The sequence below is a fragment of the Callospermophilus lateralis genome, chromosome 17, assembly GCF_048772815.1.
Source record: "Callospermophilus lateralis isolate mCalLat2 chromosome 17, mCalLat2.hap1, whole genome shotgun sequence".
Lineage (NCBI taxonomy): Eukaryota > Metazoa > Chordata > Mammalia > Rodentia > Sciuridae > Callospermophilus > Callospermophilus lateralis.
The window spans coordinates 7,577,004-7,595,403 of NC_135321.1; the positions used below are offsets into that span (position 1 = coordinate 7,577,004).

The window sequence follows — 18,400 nt, forward strand, 5'->3', positions numbered from 1 at the left end:
CATACACTTAATAAATTTTATTCAGATTATCGATGAGAATTGGAAGAAATTTAGTGTTACCTTCTACTCTTTATAAAGGCAGTGGTCATCTCTGGCAACAGTGGATAGAGTTTTCCCTCAGGAGTTTATCACATCCCTACTACTCTAGGTCTTTGCACTAGAGCTTACCTTCCCGACTCAAAGGTGAACCACGTGGAGTCCCGACCATATCTCCTCAGTGAGCTGAGAGGCCACATCACCAGTTTGACCTTGGCGTTGTGGATGTCCCAGAGATAGATATTCTCATGGGTGATCTGCATTGTGCATTCTCCATAAATATCCAGATTTGGTGTAGGCATGAGATAAACATTGAATCGCTCTGCAAAGAAACAAAGCATGGAGAAATTAAGTGACAAGGGATCAAAGTGTTCACAAGAGGACCGTGTTCATTTGTATACCTCTTTGCCTCCACACTTCAGAAAGCACCACCACATTCCCTGGTGACAGGGATACACCTTTCAAAACACCTCCTCCTCCTGTGTATGTGAAAATAGGAGCTCATTAAAATACTCTTAACCATTAACTCCTTTGCTCTCATTGTATAAATTTTCATTGCATGCATTTTCTACGGTTAGGATGAAATCGCAACAGAAAACTAAGGGCAAAAGCTAATTGGAATCTCTGTCTAAAAGGCACTTCTCTCTGCTTCTTCACACAATCTAAGTTGATATCATGGATATCCTGCAAGAAAAGTGCTGTTTATTGTAATTGGCAAGAACTTACTGAATTTCACCTTTGTAATATGAAGTGTTTAAAACACAATCGGTGTGACTCACTAGCTATGTAAGCACTGCAAAAAATAATTTAGTTTATATCTCAAAACAAATGGCACCAGGGAAAATTCAGCATATGGTAATTGTAGATATCTGTTACCACCTTCTGCAGAATTTAAGACATTACCTTGGTAAGAAAAATAAAAATGCATAACTTCTTTCATTCTGGAATTTTATAGTTGAAAAGACTGTTAGTCGGCGATGATTTCAAACCCTGCTATGTCATTTTTGGTATATCTCAAAGGCTATTTCAAAATTCTGAAGCCCTTGATTCCCATTTAAATGCATTAAATGACTTTATTTTGACAAACTCAGAGGTTAGTTTATAAGTTCCAGGAAGTAAAGAACTCAGTATGCCCTATAAAGTGTCCTATAAAATACCTTAGTTCCTAGCACCATAGCCTCATTTTACAGTAAGTGATCAATACATATCAGGTTATTATATGAGCGAAATAAATTTCTTCATGATGAATATGGGATGCACAAATTGGGAAATTATGAAAAAATAACATCATGATAACAAAAAGTTTAAGAATTGCTTGGCTGATAGATCTGGGCGAGTTTGTGAAGAGTGCTTTAGAAGCCATTCTGTTTAGTTATTTTAAGAAACAGCATAATGCAGCTGCGTTGGAAGAGGATTGATAGGTCTGGGGGATGTGCTATTATCCATCCTACTGTCACGATCTGAATCACATGGTGTTTGAGGGTGCTCAGCTGGAATTACGTGTATAATACAACTGATATTTTCTCTGGCAGGCATTTCACCCAGTAAGGATTCTCCTATGCCAAAAGACAATATTCAGATTCCAAAATGGAAATTAAACTACTTTAATTAAGCATTAAACTACTATGCTTACATTAATGAAATTAATGTAAGCATAGTAGTTTAAAACGTACTGGCCGTATCACAACTATTATACACATACGTTTGCAAATTTTTTAACAAAAGATAGTCTAATGACTTAACTTTTACTTAGGTTATTGACCCATGAACTGAATATGCATATGGATTTCACATTCATTTCCTCAGGAAATGACAAAAGGAGATCAATTTCATAGGTGAGAAATGAGGAAAGAATGTTGTCCCGTTAATTATCTGCAACGAAATATCACAAACAAATACTCACTGTGTATATCCCAAGGTGTATTTTAGCATTGAATCCATCATTGGCATTCTCACCATGATTGCTCACCCGTTGAGATCATAAGTAGCAAATGAAAGGTACGTGATCTCATAAAAGAGCATACATGGAACTTGGACCCAGTAGGTGGACTTAGAAATACAGACATTGCCTGAACATCAAGCTCTTTTTTTTTTTTTTTTTTGCTCAAGACAAAGTGAATTTCACCATCATGTACATCCAGAAGAATAGGGTCCTAATGAGAACAGGATACATTCCATGCTTGTATAATTACATCAAAATGGAATCCACTGTCTTGTATAACTAAAAATAACCAATAAAAAAAAATCAGAAATAAAATGAGATCTCAAAAAATTCCTCTGGAGAAAGGAAAGCTTCCATATTTGGAATTAATTGTATTTCAGTGGTCTCTGTTGTGCATGGGGAAAAGACTATTATCAAAGAGGAAAGCAAAACATTCTTCTTCAGTCTTCCCTTTCCATCAATTTTAGAGTCTAAAGACAGAAAAGAATTAATGCCAAAATGCAAGAAATAAAAAAACCTTTTTCCAGAATAAACATCATTGACCAGTATTACTATTGCTTGGGGCTATAGAGACCCCTGGTAACCATAGCCAGAGTTTAATATTTAAAAGAAAATAGAACAGGTGAAAATACAACCTTGACCGTGAGTGCCATTCAAAGGGATGGCTTGTGAAACATCAGCCAGGGTGGAGAACCCAGCAGCACCATCACATTGTCACTGAAACGTCCATGTGCTCAAATATCAGCAGATAAAACCCAATAATAACCAACCATGGAAGAGTCGGAAGAATCATACTGTATGGACATAGCGAATGAGTCAACTTGGTGCAATTCACCCCTGCAAGGCTCTACATGTCAAAATCACGGAGGTCCACCTTTACAAGCCAAGGGTGATCGGAGGATGGGCCCTGGGGGAGCCCTCCCAGGGCAGGCAAGCTCTGGGGGTGCACTGGTGAGGTCTACCTGGGGGACCGTCCCCTTGTTTGCTTTCTGCTTTCCCTGTCTCCAAGCTTTGAAACCAACACGTCACCTGTTCCTGTTAACTGGGTTAGAAAGTCAGTTTCAAACTCGCCAGTCTCCCCTTTAATGCTCTTTCATGTAACTTTGGAAAGAAATTATCATAAGAAATATTATTTTCAATTGTCAGATGTTCAAAATTCATTCTGCTCCAATGGTTAATTTCTAAGGATTTCAAATTCAACTAAAAAGTGGACTATAATTAAATCCAGTATAAAATCAGGCACATCAAGGGGAGGGTGGCACATCAGATTAACATGTGCACGTCACTGGATTCCATTATGATGAGGAAGGAAGCTCTCTGCCTTTGTCAGGAATAAATTATTTACTTCTTATATAAAGTCCATGTGTGCTTTGAGAAAATTCATTGAAGTTTTTATTGGAAAGAAAGACCATTTCAAAACTAAATGGTTAAAATGGGCTTCATTTTAATGAATATTTTTTTTTTAAAGTATACCTATCTGAAATGCGTCTAACAGACATGCATTTTTAAAAATTTAAGAACTTGCATTTGTTTTTAATTGCCTTGAATCCTGGCTTTCAGAGTCTGGTGTGCACCAAGATGACCTACAAGTTGGTTTGAACACAGTATTGGCCCACCTCCGCCCTTATCGTTTCTGATACAGCAGGTGTGGGTTGGAGCCAGGTAATTTACATTTCTATTTATTTCCAGGAGATGAGGAAGTTGCTGTTCTGGGAATCACACTTTGAGAAATTTTGATTTGTGAAACTCCTTTTAAAATATGGCCAGGGAAATAGCAATGTTAGAGAAGTCAATACATTTCAAAAGCTTTGCTGTGCTCTACTAGGACAAACCAGCACATTTCCTCAAACATATTCTCTAATATTTGTTCACCTAAATTAATTCAATCTCAACTGATTCATGACTGACTAAAAAGTGATAAAAGTGATCTCATACATAGTAAGGAATGGAAAGAGAGAAGATCTTAAAGACAGTTTATAATTTACTAAGATTAGTATATTCCAAGCAATTTTTCTTTTATTATGATTAAGAACAACAGAAAATCCTAATAAAAAAGATCAGAAAGCCCACTGCCAAATAGCCAAAAGAACTGGAAAAGAAACTAATTGTCTAAATAGTGACAATTTTCTGAAACATGAGTAAAAACTCTACAAATATTATGAAGAAATCAGTTTTTTGAAAAAGTTGTGTAAAGCACATGTCAGATTAAAATGTGTGTATTTCTACTCAGTATAAAATTATAGAGCTAAAAGTATCCCAACACATTGCCCATGAATTTGTATTTATTAAGACATAGGGTCACATGTCAGGGATACATGAGAAAGCAAGGTGAAATACTTATCACTTTGTGCTATGGTGCACTAGTATTGAATCTGAGATTTTTTACACTGGGGCTGGATTAAGAAAACCAAGGGCCTGCAACATGTCCCTAGAAGCCTGGAGACGTGGCAGTAGGTCACATCTGGAGAAGTGTCCAGAGAACATTACAAACTGGGGCGTGGCCACACAGAAAGGACTGAGATCAGTCAAAGGAGGGAAGCTGCTCAGGAAAAATGGTCCTGGTAAAGGGTCAGTGGGCCACCAGGCAGAGAATGGGAACTGAGGGGGTCATCCATCCAGAGAGGCACCAAAAACCCCCTAGGAGTTGGGGAGTTTTTGACTGGTTTAGGGCAGGAACCAATCCTAGCTGTTGGTCAGCCTGCTGGTGGGGCACGTGGAGCATGTAGCTGCAGTGAGAAGAGCAAGGGATCAGAGATGTGGGTTTCGGAAGCGAAGTGATACACCATCCCCAGTGAGCAGAAATCCAGTGGCAGAGAGCAGAACAGTGATGAGCCCTCTGAACTGTTCACTTTAGAAGCCATGGGTTTGAGGATTAGGTCAAGAGAAATCTCAGAAACAAGTAGCTCAGGAGTAGAACTGAATATCTGGACGCTAAGAGGTTCATAGGTACCCCAGCTCATCAAGTTTCCCACAGGGATGGGTTACATCCAACCCTGACTTAGCTAGGTGGGAGACGTGAACTTATACTTTTATGTTCTCCTCCTCTTAAAACTGAACTATTTAGAGGGAATGCTTTCAGTTTCTCTCAGTTTAGAATGATGTTGGCCTTGGGTTTGTCATATACAGCTTTTACAACGTTGAGGTATGGTCTTTCTATCTCTATTTTTTCTAGTGTTTAGACAGGAATAGATGCAGTATTTTGCCAAATGATTTTTTTTCTGCACCTAATCAGATGATCATGAGATTCTTGTCTTTAAGTCTATTGATATGGTGAATTATATACGTTGATTTCTGTGTGTTGAAAACAACCTTGCATCCCTGGGATGGAGCCCACTTGATGATGGTGCCCTATCTTTTTAATATGTTTTTGTATGCAATTTGCCAGTATTTTGTTAAGAAATTTTGCATCTATGTTCATCAAGGATATTGGTCTGAAGTTTCCTTCCTTGCTGTGTCTTTGTCTGGCTCTAGTATCAGGGTGATGTAAGATTCATAGAATGTGTTTGGAAGAGTCCCCTCCTTTTCTATTTCATGGAATAATTTGACGAGGATTGGTGTTAGTTTTTCTTTAAAAGTCTGCTAGAAGTCAGCTGAGAATCCACCTGGTCCTGGGATGCCCACTTTCACCACTACTATTCAACATGGTCCTTGAATCTCTAGCCAGAGCAATTAGGCAAACGATATGAAAGGGATATAAATAGGAAAAGAAGAGCTAAAGCTCTCTCTGTTTGCCAACAACATGATTCTATAATTAGAGGACCTTTTCCAAAAAAACTCCACCAGAAAATTTCTATAACTCAAACGTGAATTCAGCAAATTAGCAGGATACAAAATTAACACTCATAAATCAATTGTGTTCCTGTACTCCAATGATGAATTAGCTGAACAACAAATTAGGAAAACCATCCCGTTCACAATAGCTTAAAAAGGAAAGAAAAAAAGAAATAAAGGAAAAAGGAAGAAAGAAAAAAAGAAAAAAAAACTTGGGAATCAATCTAACAAAAAAGGTGAAAGACTTCTACAATGAAAATTACAGAACAATAAACAAAATAATTGAGAAAGACATTAGAAGAAAGAAAGACCTCCCAGTTAGAACTAATGTTGTCGAAATGGTCATATTACCCAAAGCACTGTACAGATTCAATGAAATTCCCATAAAAATTCCAATAATATTCTTTGTAGAAATAAAAAAGTCAGTCATGAAATTTATTTGTAAAAATCAGAAACCCAGAATAGCCAAAACAATCCTTAGAAAAGCCAAGCAGGATGCAACACAAACTTTATACTACAGAGCTACACTAACAAAAACAGTATATGATTGGCACCCAAATAGGCAAGAAGACCCATGGAACAGAATAGAAGGCACAGAGACAAACCCACAAGAAGTTCAGTTACTTCATACCAGACAAAGGCATAAATAGACATTGGAGAAAAGACAGCCTCTTCCACAAATGATGCTGGAAAAACTGGAAACCCATATAGAGCAGAATGAAATTTAACCTCTATCTCTCACCTGCACAAAACTCAACTCAAAGAGGGTTGAAGACCTGGGTATCAGACCAGAGACCCCTCACCTACGAGATGAAAATGTAGGCCCAACTCCCCAACATATCGGCTTAGGAACTGACTTCCTTAACAAAACTCCTTCAGTGCGAGAAGTAAAATTTTAAAACAAAATCACTAAATGGGACAGCATGGAACTAAAAAGCTTTTTCACAGCAAAGCAAACAATCAAGAGCATGAAGAAAGAGCCTGCAGAATGGGAGAAAAATCTTTGCTACCTACACCTCATGGTGTTAAGTTCTAGAATATACAAAGAACCCAAATATCTTAACACTACCCCCCCTACCCCTGCAATAACCTAATTAATAAATGGGCAAAGGAACTAAACACACACTCCTCAAAAGAAGAGACAGGAATGTCAACAAGTACCTGAAAAAATGCTCAACATCTCTAGCAATTAGAGAAAGGCAAATTAAAATGACACTGAGATTTCACCTCACTCCAGTCTGAATGGCAATTATCAAGAATTCAAGTAACAATAAATGGGGGCAAGGATACGGGAAAAGGTTCACTCATACTTGCTGGTGGGACTGCAAATTGGTGCAATCACTCTAGAAAGCAGTATGATCCCTTAAAAAAATCTGTGATGGAACCACCACTTGATCCAGTTATCTCACTCCTTTATATATATTCAAAGGATTTAAAGTCAGTGTACTACAGTGATACAGCCACATCAATGTTTATAGTAGCCCAATTCACAACAGCCAAGCCATGGAACCAACCTAGGTGCCTGTCAGTACACAAATGGATAAAGAAAATGTGGTATATATATACACAACGGAGTGCTATTCAGCCATGAAGAAGAATAACTTCATAACATTGGCCAGGAAATGGCTGGATCTGGAGACTCTCATGATTAGTGAAATAAGCTAGTCCCCGAAAGCCAAAGGTTGGATGTTTTCCCTCATATTTGGAAGATTACCCACAATAAGGAGGCAGGTGGTGAGGGGAAGAATAGAAGTTCAGTAGATTAGACTATGGGGAATGGAAAGAAGGGAGAGGGGATAGGAAAAGGAAAGACAGTGGAATGAATCTGACATAATATATGTGTAGAAAAAATCACATCATGTACATCGACAAGAATGGGATCCTAATTAGAATAAGATATATTCCATGCTTATATGCTTATAAAATTATATCAAAATGGATTCTACTGTCTTGCATAAATAGAAAGAATCAATAAATACATTTTTAAAAAATACCTAAACATTGCTTAGAAGTACAAGTCCAACAAAAATAAGGGCATTCTTCAGATTTGTGAAAACACAATGGTCTATTTAGGCTTTGAACAATTCCTCGTGTAAAAATTTACCTGTGTTTTCCATTCTGCCTGATTATCTGAATTTCAATTCCAGGGTCTTCCATACCAAGGAGGTTTAAATATTTGTTAACATTCATTGATTAAAATATTTAGACATTAGTAGTTGAATAATTTGAATAAAATTAAGAATCACATACATTTTTATGTAAATTATAAATATTATGTAAATTAGTTATGAAATGAATAATACACGTATGTATTTGGATGCTACTTAAGCTTTTGAATATCATACAGTTTTTTTTTTCAACTTGTGATTTCATAAGCAAAACTCACTCTGTATACAACTATGTGGTCAAAATAATTTTTTAAGATTTTACTGGGATATTCAGAGAGCTAGAGCATTCAAACAAAAAACTTATTCAAAGTCTTATGTGATTAAAAAATCCATAGTTTATGGAAGGTTTCATCTAAGTCAAACTTGTTGCTGTGGTTAGTTCATTAAACGTCTCTGTGTGGTGTAATTTAGGAAAAAGGCTTATTTTCCTTCCACCACTGCTCCTGGCGAGCTTCCTCCTCCTGTCCCTGGCCTCCTCTGGGTGGTGCCTTGGTAGTCGATCCACTTGTCAGTCATCTTCATGTGGTGGAAAGTCCAGGGGTGTATTTTGGACTCACTGCCTCATCTAAAGTGAAGTCCTCCTCTGTTCCCAGGTCAGACCTGTCCCCGAGGATCCAGCAGCAAGAAGATAAGCTCTTTTTCACTTGCTCAGTCACCTCCTTGCTCTTGGCTTCTCCAGGGTGAGAAGAACCAGAGGAAAAGGGGTCAAAGCTTTGCAAGTTCCCTCTTGGTTGGTGAATTCCCGTAAGGAGGCTGGCATTCAAATCCGTTTTGCAAACAGAAAAAATTCTCTGTGTGGGGTGTATTGGACGTTCCTAAGAACCATCACCTACACCACCTGCTCCCTGAGGAAGGTGCCATACACTCCTCCACTACTATTTTCTGCTCCACACCTCCATCCTATTTTTAATTTTTTTTTTTTTAGTTATAGATGGACACAATACCTTTATTTTATTTGTTTACTTTTATGTGTGCTGAGGACCGAACCCAGGGCCTCATATGTGCTAGGCGAGCTCTCTACCACTGAGCCACAACCCCAGCCTCCTCCATCCTATTTTTTGCTGGAGATTCTTCTCATAGTCCTGGTGTGGCTGTCTTCAAGATGACTCAAGTCCAGCCAAATACAAGGGATCTACTTGGTCCACAGGAAAACTCACCCCTCACTGTCCACCAAATGTTCAAGTGTGTCTGGGCCAGTGGTGACCAGTTCTGCACACTTGGTTGTCATGAACAGCCTCAGCCCCCCTCCTGCAGGCTGACCTCAGCTCTATTATGGTGAGACCTTTACACCTCCAAACTTTCAGGTGCTTCCTGAAACTCTCTCGCACATGGTAGGACCACGTGACTACAGTATGGTGAGGTAAGGATCCGTCTCACTCCTGACAAACAGCCAAAATTCTGTGACTAGTTCCCTGGGTCCTCCTTTCTTCCAGCATGAGAGGAGCAAGTTCCCTCTCCCTTCTGCACTTTTATTGTGAAATGTCATTAAAGAATCCTCTTTAACCAATACTCTAGGATTTTTCTTGGTACTGTTCACCCATTATTCAAAGCTTTATGGCCACAGAACATTTCTGAGACAAGAAGAAAGTCTCATTCTGGACTCTGTATTTAACAATTGTCATACACCATTGGAAAATGTGAAGTTTGGGAAAGACTACAAAATTTACAATTTACTAAGTGTTATCTAGTCAAAAGATCAGAAACATCAATCGAATATGAAATATCAATGAATGATCCCAGAAGAGATCTGGTATTTGAAAAGAAACTGACCCTGTTTCAGATTTATTATGAAATACTCATCTTGGAATCTAGGGCTCATCTTGGTACACTCCTTATCCCATTTATTTATGAAGTGCTCAAGGAACTGTACACAGGGATCCATTGTGCACAGAAGATAATGAGACACTTCAAGATCATTCTGTTTTGTACATTCTTATTTCCAAAGTTTCTGTCCTACAGGGATATCACAGTGGTCACTTCTAAATTCCAGCAGCTTGAGAAATGGAGCTAGGTTGGGAAAGCATATGTCTCACATTTAGGAGCATCCTGAAATCAGTGTAATGTAACCGAACCACCAGAAAACACACCATTTGTGACTGTCAAAATTTGTGGAACTCTTCAGAAACTGTGACTCCATTTCTACTCAAACTGAAAATCGGTAAATTTCTTTTATTATTCTGTGACAATGTAGTAAATTGCCATCTGCTCAGTGCATATGGCCACTGTGGATCTGGACACTTGGATTTCTGGAATCCATTAGCAGCACTTAAAAATCACAGCAATTTTTTTTTTAATCCCTCAGCAATTTCTTTTTTTTTTTTCTTTACAAAAACTGTTTACTGCATTTTATGTGCATTTCTAAATAAACCATGCTCATTGAATTAAATATAGAAAATTATTTAAAAGTAAAAAATTCAACTATTATTACTCCTTGTAGAGATAAATCCTGCTACAGTGTACTTATATATAAAAATATACTTCTGCAATTATTATTATATTAAATATACTGTTTTTAACTTTGTATACTGAAATTGTTATAAACATTTTCAGATGTGAGTAAATATTCCTTGGGGATAAAATTTTCAATAAATGTGTAACATTCCACTTTATAGTTGTGCTATAATTTATTTAATAATGACTATTTGATTAATATTGAAGTTAAGCCAATTTTGTCTAATATAAATTAAAATGCAGTGAAATAACTTTCAGTTAAATTTGTTGAATAATTCATTCTTTTTGTGTTGGTTCATAAGGCTTATTTTATTGTTCATAAATTTTAGATAGTTTTTAATATACTAGATTATTACATATATTGGCTATTAAAATCTGAATCATTGGACCTAATGCTTAAACTCTTTAAAAAATTTCATATTGCCAGATTGCTTTTCAGAAATTCCTTACCAACACATACTCCAAATCTAGTCATGTGCATGTCTTTTGACAGATTAAAAAAACAAAACAAAACAAAACAATTCAACAATCCTCTTGTTGATTGTAAGAATTCTGCATACTTGGTACACTCCTTATCCCATTTATTTAAAATATTCAATCTCAGATTTTCATTAATTTTATGTTATTTAAGTTCAAAGGTGGAAAATAGATTTACTTTTTTTACTTTTTGCAATAAGTCCTTCACAATGAAAGATTGAGCTATACTGTAACGTTTGATGAAATGAATCTCATGTGAAATGCTCTTTTAGTTTTGACCAATGTGCATCAGGACACCTCCAAAAGTCCCCTTCTGCCACCTCGCCTCCAGTGCCCTCAGAAGCAGGCGCTGATCTGATTTCAAGCACCATAGGTTATTTTTGTCGATTTAGCAGGTTCTTGTGACTGTAGCATCCAGTTTCCATCTGTAGCTTTCCTTTCTTATTTATTTCACTTAAAAATTTTTGATGATGCTTTTTGATGAACATAAGTTTGAATTTTGATAAACTTCAACTTATTTCTTTTTATAATTTGTGTTTTCAGCATTTTATTTGAGAAATCTTTGTATATCCTTAGGTTGCACCCATCTTAAACTGTTTGAGTATGGTGTGATGAGCAGTCCAGATTTATTATTCCAATGCAAATATCCAGTCACTCTAGAACACTTTATTAAACACATTTCACTTTTCTCTCAAAAAGCACTAATGTACTTTTGAAAAAGGGCTTTAGTGTCCTTATCAAAAAATGATTTGTCCGTGTATATGTGCATTGGTTTATTTTCCTATTATGTTCCATTGATGTCTTGATGCTGTCACTGGTAGAAAGTCCTAAAATTAGGAAGGGTGCTCATTTTGACTCCTTTTCAAGATTGTTTGGATAGCATTTGCTCTGTGTGACAGCATTGGTCCTTTACCTTCCAAAGTCATTTAAAATTACCTTGTCAAACACCAAAAATAATGTCTGGCTTCTGTGACTTTTATGGAGATTGTATTGAATCTATAGATTAATTTGGAAAAGACTAACATTTAATAAAATTGGGTATTCCTCTCATGAACATGGTTTATCCCTCTATTTTATTTTATTTTTTTAGATCTTTCATAATTTCTCTCAGCAATTTTTAGTTTTCAGTGTAGAATCTGGTGCATACCTTGATACTTTATCCCTAAATATGTGATAGATTTTTGATGGTTTTGTAAATGGTATTTTATTCATTCATTTTGTAATTTTTCATTGTATAAATGAATATATAAAATATGAACATCCATAATTTTTTTAACATTACCTGTGTCCTATAGTATTGCTGAATTCCCTTTTTAGTTGTGGTTGTTTTCTGACAAATCTTTAGGTTTTCCATGTAACACTCCTAGATTATTCTTCTTTATAATTTTTATGATTTTACTTAATTTTCTTATCATTTTATGCAGATCGGGACTCTCAGTAGACTATTTCTCATGTGTAGTGAGAGAACATAACTTTGTCTTATTCCCAATCTCATGGGGAAAGCATTCAATATTTAATTCACAAGAGTGAGATTTTGTGGAGGTTTTTATCAATGTCCTTCATTATTTAAGAAAATCCCCTTATATTACTAGGCTTTTGAGAGTTTTTTTCATGAGATAATGTTGCATTTCATCAAATGCCTTTTTTAGAAAAATTATGGTAATTATATAATTTTCTCCCTTAATCTATTAAAACAATGAAATATTTCTGGAAATTTTGTATTAATGGGATATGACAAAATTGAACTACAGTGCATTTTTTTTTAAAAGTATGACCCTCCATTTCATTTTCTAATATTTTTAAGCAGGGATTTGTGTGTGGATATTCATGGAAGAAATGTGTCTGCATTTTTTTTAACTTGCTTATATTGTCTACTTTGGATACCTGTCTGTTAGTGACCTCATGAGTGGGCTGTGGAGTCGTTCCTTCTCTATTTATTGAAAAATTTTCATAGTATTGGTATTATTTCTTCTTTGAATGTTTGATAAATTTCAACAGTGCAAATATAGGAACTGGTGTTTATGTATGGGAATATGTATGACAATTTAAATTTATTTCATGCATAGCACTCTTTAGATTTTCTGTTTCTTCTTGGATCAGGTTGGGTAATTTGAATCTATTGAATGGTATAAAATTAGGCTATTTTATTCCATTCTGATGAAAGCTATGCTTTAATAAAAAGAACGATTCCTTCAAATTTACCATTAAATGAATGCTTTGTATATATTACCTGTTTTATTTCATATGGTCCCTAAGCTATTTCCTTTGTTATCTCTTATTTTCATCTAGTGAATGACAGACATGTAAATGAAATATTAGATTTTATTTTTGAAAACAAAGATCAGAGATGATGTTTTGCATATTCCTTTATGGCAGATGGGAAATTTAGATAATTTTCCCCTACTTTTTCCTCCCCAAATTTAACATTTCTTATTATCTGAGCCCTTGAAATGATATTTTTGATATTAATATCTTAAGCTTTCTCAAACTGGAAAAATATACAGCTTTACAAAATGTATTAAAGTAAAAGGCTGAAAATTAATGATCTAAATATCCATCTTAAAGAGATCTGAAAAAGAGCCAGCAATTACCATAGAGTAACTAGAGTGAAGTGATTAGTAATGATGCTTAAAGAGCAGAAATTAATGCAATGCGGACATATATGCATTCCTCTTCCAGGGCAGCTGTAGCAAAGTGCCATGGCTGGCTGGCTTGAACACAGACATTTGTCCTTCTTAGAGTTCTGGGGGCTGGGAGACCTGGATCAGATGCCAGCAGGGTTGATCTCTTTTGAGAACTCCCTCCTTGCCTTGCAGATACTGTCTCCTTTCTGTCTCCACAAGATCTCCTCTGTGTGTGACCTACCCTGCGGACATCAGTTATATTGGACTGGACACACACAGGGAATCTCATTTCACCTAACTATCCCTTGGGGTCCAGCCTCCTGGTACCTTCACATAAGAGGTGATGGAGATTAGGGTTTCAACATCTGAATTTTGAAGGTGACAAAATTCAATCTATAGCGATACTAAAAGGAGTTGAACATATAGGCAAATATTTGGTGGTACAGATTAGGGGGAAAAAAGCAACAAATAAAAAGAAATTAAGGAAGGCATATTATTCCAGTATTAAAAAAGTCAATACAATGAAATGAGAGTTGAATTTTATGTCAATGACTTTGAAACCACTCAAGAAATGCATAATTTTTTTCAGTCACTGGTAGATTTTTTTTTTTTTAAAGCTAATTGTAATTGACAGTCTGTTAACCTTGGTTTTCAGTCTTTAGTGAAGAGGAGAGTTACTGGAGTTGAAAAATATGTGTCTGGACCCTACTGCCAGAGATAGATACCTACTTTATAGGTATGAGTGGGGCTGGAATTCTCTTGTTTAGCTCACTGATGTGTATGCCATCAGGTGTTCACAGGTATCTGGAGAAATACTGACTGGGTTTTGTTTTTTGTTTTGTTTTGTTTTTTTGCTAGCATTTGTGCCTGTTTTCATAAGCTGAATTGGAAGCTGGCTGAAATTACGTCACAGATGTCAGCAGAGGAAAGGAGGCCGTCTTATCTGCTTTTAATGTACCTGTATTGTTTTGAAATCCCTTCACTCTGCTTTCCTGTGCTATGTCACCTTCTGCTCTGAGGTAGTACCTGGGGACATGCAGGAGCTTGGGTACCCGCTCCAGGTCAGACTCAACTCGCAACAGTGCAGTTCGTCTTGAACCTTCTTACATCTTGCTGGGCTCCATTAATACCCTCTACCAATTGTCCTGTCTTTCATCAAAACCAGTAGGGAAAATCCAATTCTAGCCTTCTCCTTTTAAATACACCTCTAGGGCTGGGGTTGTGGCTCAGCAGTAGAGCACTCGCTTAGCATGCATGAGGCCCTGAGTTCGATCCGCAGCACCACATAAAGATAAATTAATAAAGATATTGTGTCCAACTTAAAAAAAAGTCAAATACAAAAATAAAGACACCTCTAATTTATGTGAGGAGATATGAGTCTATGTCACTCCCCACTCAACTTTCCAGGGACAGAGGAAGGACAAGGCGTCTACTTCTTACTTTCTATAAGACTCTCTTTTTGAAGTCATTTTTCTCCTTGTAGTTCACAGCATGGAGAAAGCGGCACTTCTGGAATGATTTTTCCCCTGGAAAGCTCTTTCCTTCACATTGCTAAGAATGTTTTCAGAATCTGCATCTTTATTTTTCCTGTTGGTATAGGGGATTTTGCCAGGGCAAGTTAAGCAGCATCTTTGTATGCTTCAAAATACTCCTTTAAGAGTATGTGTCATTTTATACCAATATGGTTAGACAAATGGACCATCTGGGTTTGGCCCTGTGGTAAGGAAACACTACAGAACATCTTTGGTTCCCCTGAAGCCCCTATTGCAAAGTAGAGGCAAAAACAGACAGAGCTTTGACTTTCATTCCATTGTAATACACACTGAAAAGCAAGTAAGAAAAGTGGTGGTTACTTGCTAAATTATATTCAAAGCTTGTGTAAATCAATTAATGAAATTGAAAATAGTACAACACAAAGCTGGGCAAAATAGCTATGACTCCTTCAAGATTCTGTGCTTCATTCTTCCTGCCAGGCTGGCTGTGCCTACAGTCTCTTTGAGCTCACTGGCTATCTTAGCCTTCCTTGTTTCATGGAACTTGAATTCCACAGGATATTCATATGCACCACGTGAGAGGATTTCTCAAGAACTCTACTAATGTTTACTGTAACCATCATACAGGTTGGTTTCTGTTTCCTAGGGCCACGGCAACAAAGTATCCAACATAGATGCTGTAAAACAATAATGGAAAGTTATCGCTTAATAGCCTGGGAAGCCAGAAGTCTAAGTCAAGGTGTAGTAGGGTCGTCTCTCTGATGTTCCATCTTTTCTAGTCTCTGGTGTTTGCAGGAAGTTATTGGGTCCTGGGCCTGTTGAAGATCACCACTCCATCCACATGGCTGTCTCCTCATGTGTCCTCCTTGTGCACATCTGTCTGTCAGTGTCCTAAATTCCCCTTATTGAGTTAGGACTCATGCTAATGTCCCTGCTTGAACTCGGTTGCCTTTTTCCAGATACAGCCACATGCTGCGTACCCAGAGCTGAAACTTCAGCATGTCCCTTTGGGTAGGAGACACGGCTCAGCCCATGGCATGCCATCGCCACTCTGCTATTGTCATCATAGCTGTTTCCTGGGACTTGCTGTGGCAATACTAGCGCTTGTGGGCAGCACTTAGAACTCAGTCCACTTCTTTCCCTGTGTAAGTTGGTTTTGCTCTGTGTCTCCCTATGGACAAAATGATAATCCTGCAAACTCACTGGTTATAAAGAACATGTATGAGCATCAAGATCATATACCTTATATCATTTTTGAGGAAATGGGAAAAATCTGGGAAAAATGGGAAAAACTGGGAAAAAGCCCTTAAATGGATATTTATTGTTACTGTTGCCACTGTCCTCTCATGAACCAGTGGCCATCTTCCATGAGTAAGGTCCTGCCAATGTTAGTTTTAATCACTGATAGACATTAAGAATTTCAGATTTGTCTGAGGAAGCTATTTTGAGGATTAAAAAGTAATTTTAAAAAAGAAGAGGATAATCTACATTGATAAGAATAAATCGTAACTGTACCATGGCACTTTTTTTTTGGACATGTATTTTATCATAGCTTAGAAAGCAGCTTAGCATCATTGCTATTTATATCCCTCAATCATTCATTTCTTTCTTCCTCTAGGTGATGCATTTTTACCTCTTTAATGGCTTCACAGGTGAGCTCTGCTGCGCTTCTTGACTTTGGGCTTGGACACAGGACCTGTTTGGCCAATGCAATATCAGTGGACATGAAAGATGCAGAGGATGAAGTTAAGTTGCAAGTTTGGTCTTGCTCTCTTGCATCAGTTATTAATTGTTTTGAGACATGCTTTTGGTAGCTGCAGGTGTAGGGAGGATAAGAGATACTTGGAGTCCATCTCAGCAGAACCCATTTAACTGAACTGAGCTCCAGCCACTCCCCTATCCATGAACAGCAAAGACATGCTTCTGGTAATGGCAACACAGTATTTTACAAAACATTGATTGATAGACCTTTCTCGGAAGTTGGTGTCCTTCACTGTTTTGCAAGCTTCTTGGCTAATGACTATGTTTTGTTCAATTCTACATTTCCTTAGCTTAGTTTTTGGATATCATAGGTCCTCAAAAATATTTCATGTGTGAACAATGAAAGAGTGAATGATATTTACAGGTATCTGAGTTCAACGGAGGCAAAATGGTTACTCTGACAATCCAGGTAAAGAGTTTAGAGCCAACATAGAATATTGCTTTGGTTTGGAGAAAATATGGCTGAAAGTAGGAATTCATGCTGAGTCTAGTCCACATTGGCAGAGCCACTGGGTCTTGGATAAAACCAGACTCTCAGACCTGACTGAATCAGCCAGATGTCAAACACTGAGGTGACTTTTTGGCTGGTTTGCTCTGGACACAGAGAGGTGTCTTGCATTGGTAGCAAGCTGGACGTCCCCCATATTTCCTTCCAACTGCCACTGCAGGGCGTTCCTGCAAATGAGCTGCCTCTGATCACGACACTCACTTTTGCCATGGATGATGAATACGCGGCATCTGTTTTCCAGAAGTGTTATTATGGGTTGTGAAGCCTCGATAAACAACTATGACTGTTACACTATATATTCATGTTTTCCAAGGTCAGTGTAGGCTATCTGAATGCTGCTGAAATATCTGGAGATCCAAGAAAGTGTAAGAATTTAAGTTTTTAAAAGTCTACTTCCATACTGTTTTTTGTGGCAATGTTACCTGAAGTCTATGAATCGTGTGTGTGTGTGTGTGTGTGTGTGTGTGTGTGTGTGTGAGAGAGAGAGAGAGAGAGAGAGAGAGAGAGAGAGAGAGAGAGAGGGGGTTTGTGTTTGCTTATATATAACGTAGGATCTGAGTCAATGGGAAAGCAGCTGACAGCTTTAGATAAAGGTGATTATGGCAAAGAATTTAATCAATAACCACTTTTATCTCAGCAAAACACATTATTTTTTACCTTTAAAATTATTTGCATAAATATCTATTCTTAGCTAGCCTCAGAGTAAATAAGACCAAGCTGTCTGAACAGCCAGGAAAATACTAGAGGAGAAGTAGCAATTTTGAATGTCAAAATAATGCTGTGGTCAAGACCAAGCAGTGTGCCTTTACCTCGATTGTAGAATACCACAAGGTCATCACAAGCCACTCTAATGTAATTTTCACATCAATTCTGGGTGCTTTATCTTATCTTTTAGGAGAAAAACTTTAAATTAAATCCAACCACATGATTGACAAGATAACAAAGTATTTCTCTGACAGAGAATGAATTGAATAATTTAATACCAAAATGCCTCAAGAAAAAAAAAAACCCTGAATCTATAATGACAAATTCTTCATAAAGGACTTAGTTCAATCTGTACATATTAATGACTTCAAACATGTATTAAGAAGTTAATGATTGTGTTTATTTTAGAAGGTTTGTCTTGAAAAGTCTGGAATAGTGATTGAGAATCAATGAAAGAAGAGTTT

At 37.0% G+C, this 18,400-nt stretch overlaps 1 protein-coding gene across 1 annotated transcript in view; it reads right to left on the reverse strand.

Moving 5' to 3' along the window:
• The window catches only part of Dok6 (docking protein 6), a 363,063-nt gene that overhangs the window by 128,438 nt on the left and 216,225 nt on the right, over positions 1-18,400 (reverse strand). Inside the window, exon 5 of the mRNA XM_077105642.1 lies at positions 169-358. Within this exon, the coding sequence (XP_076961757.1) occupies positions 169-358 (190 nt within the window). The remainder of the gene's footprint in view (positions 1-168; positions 359-18,400) is intronic.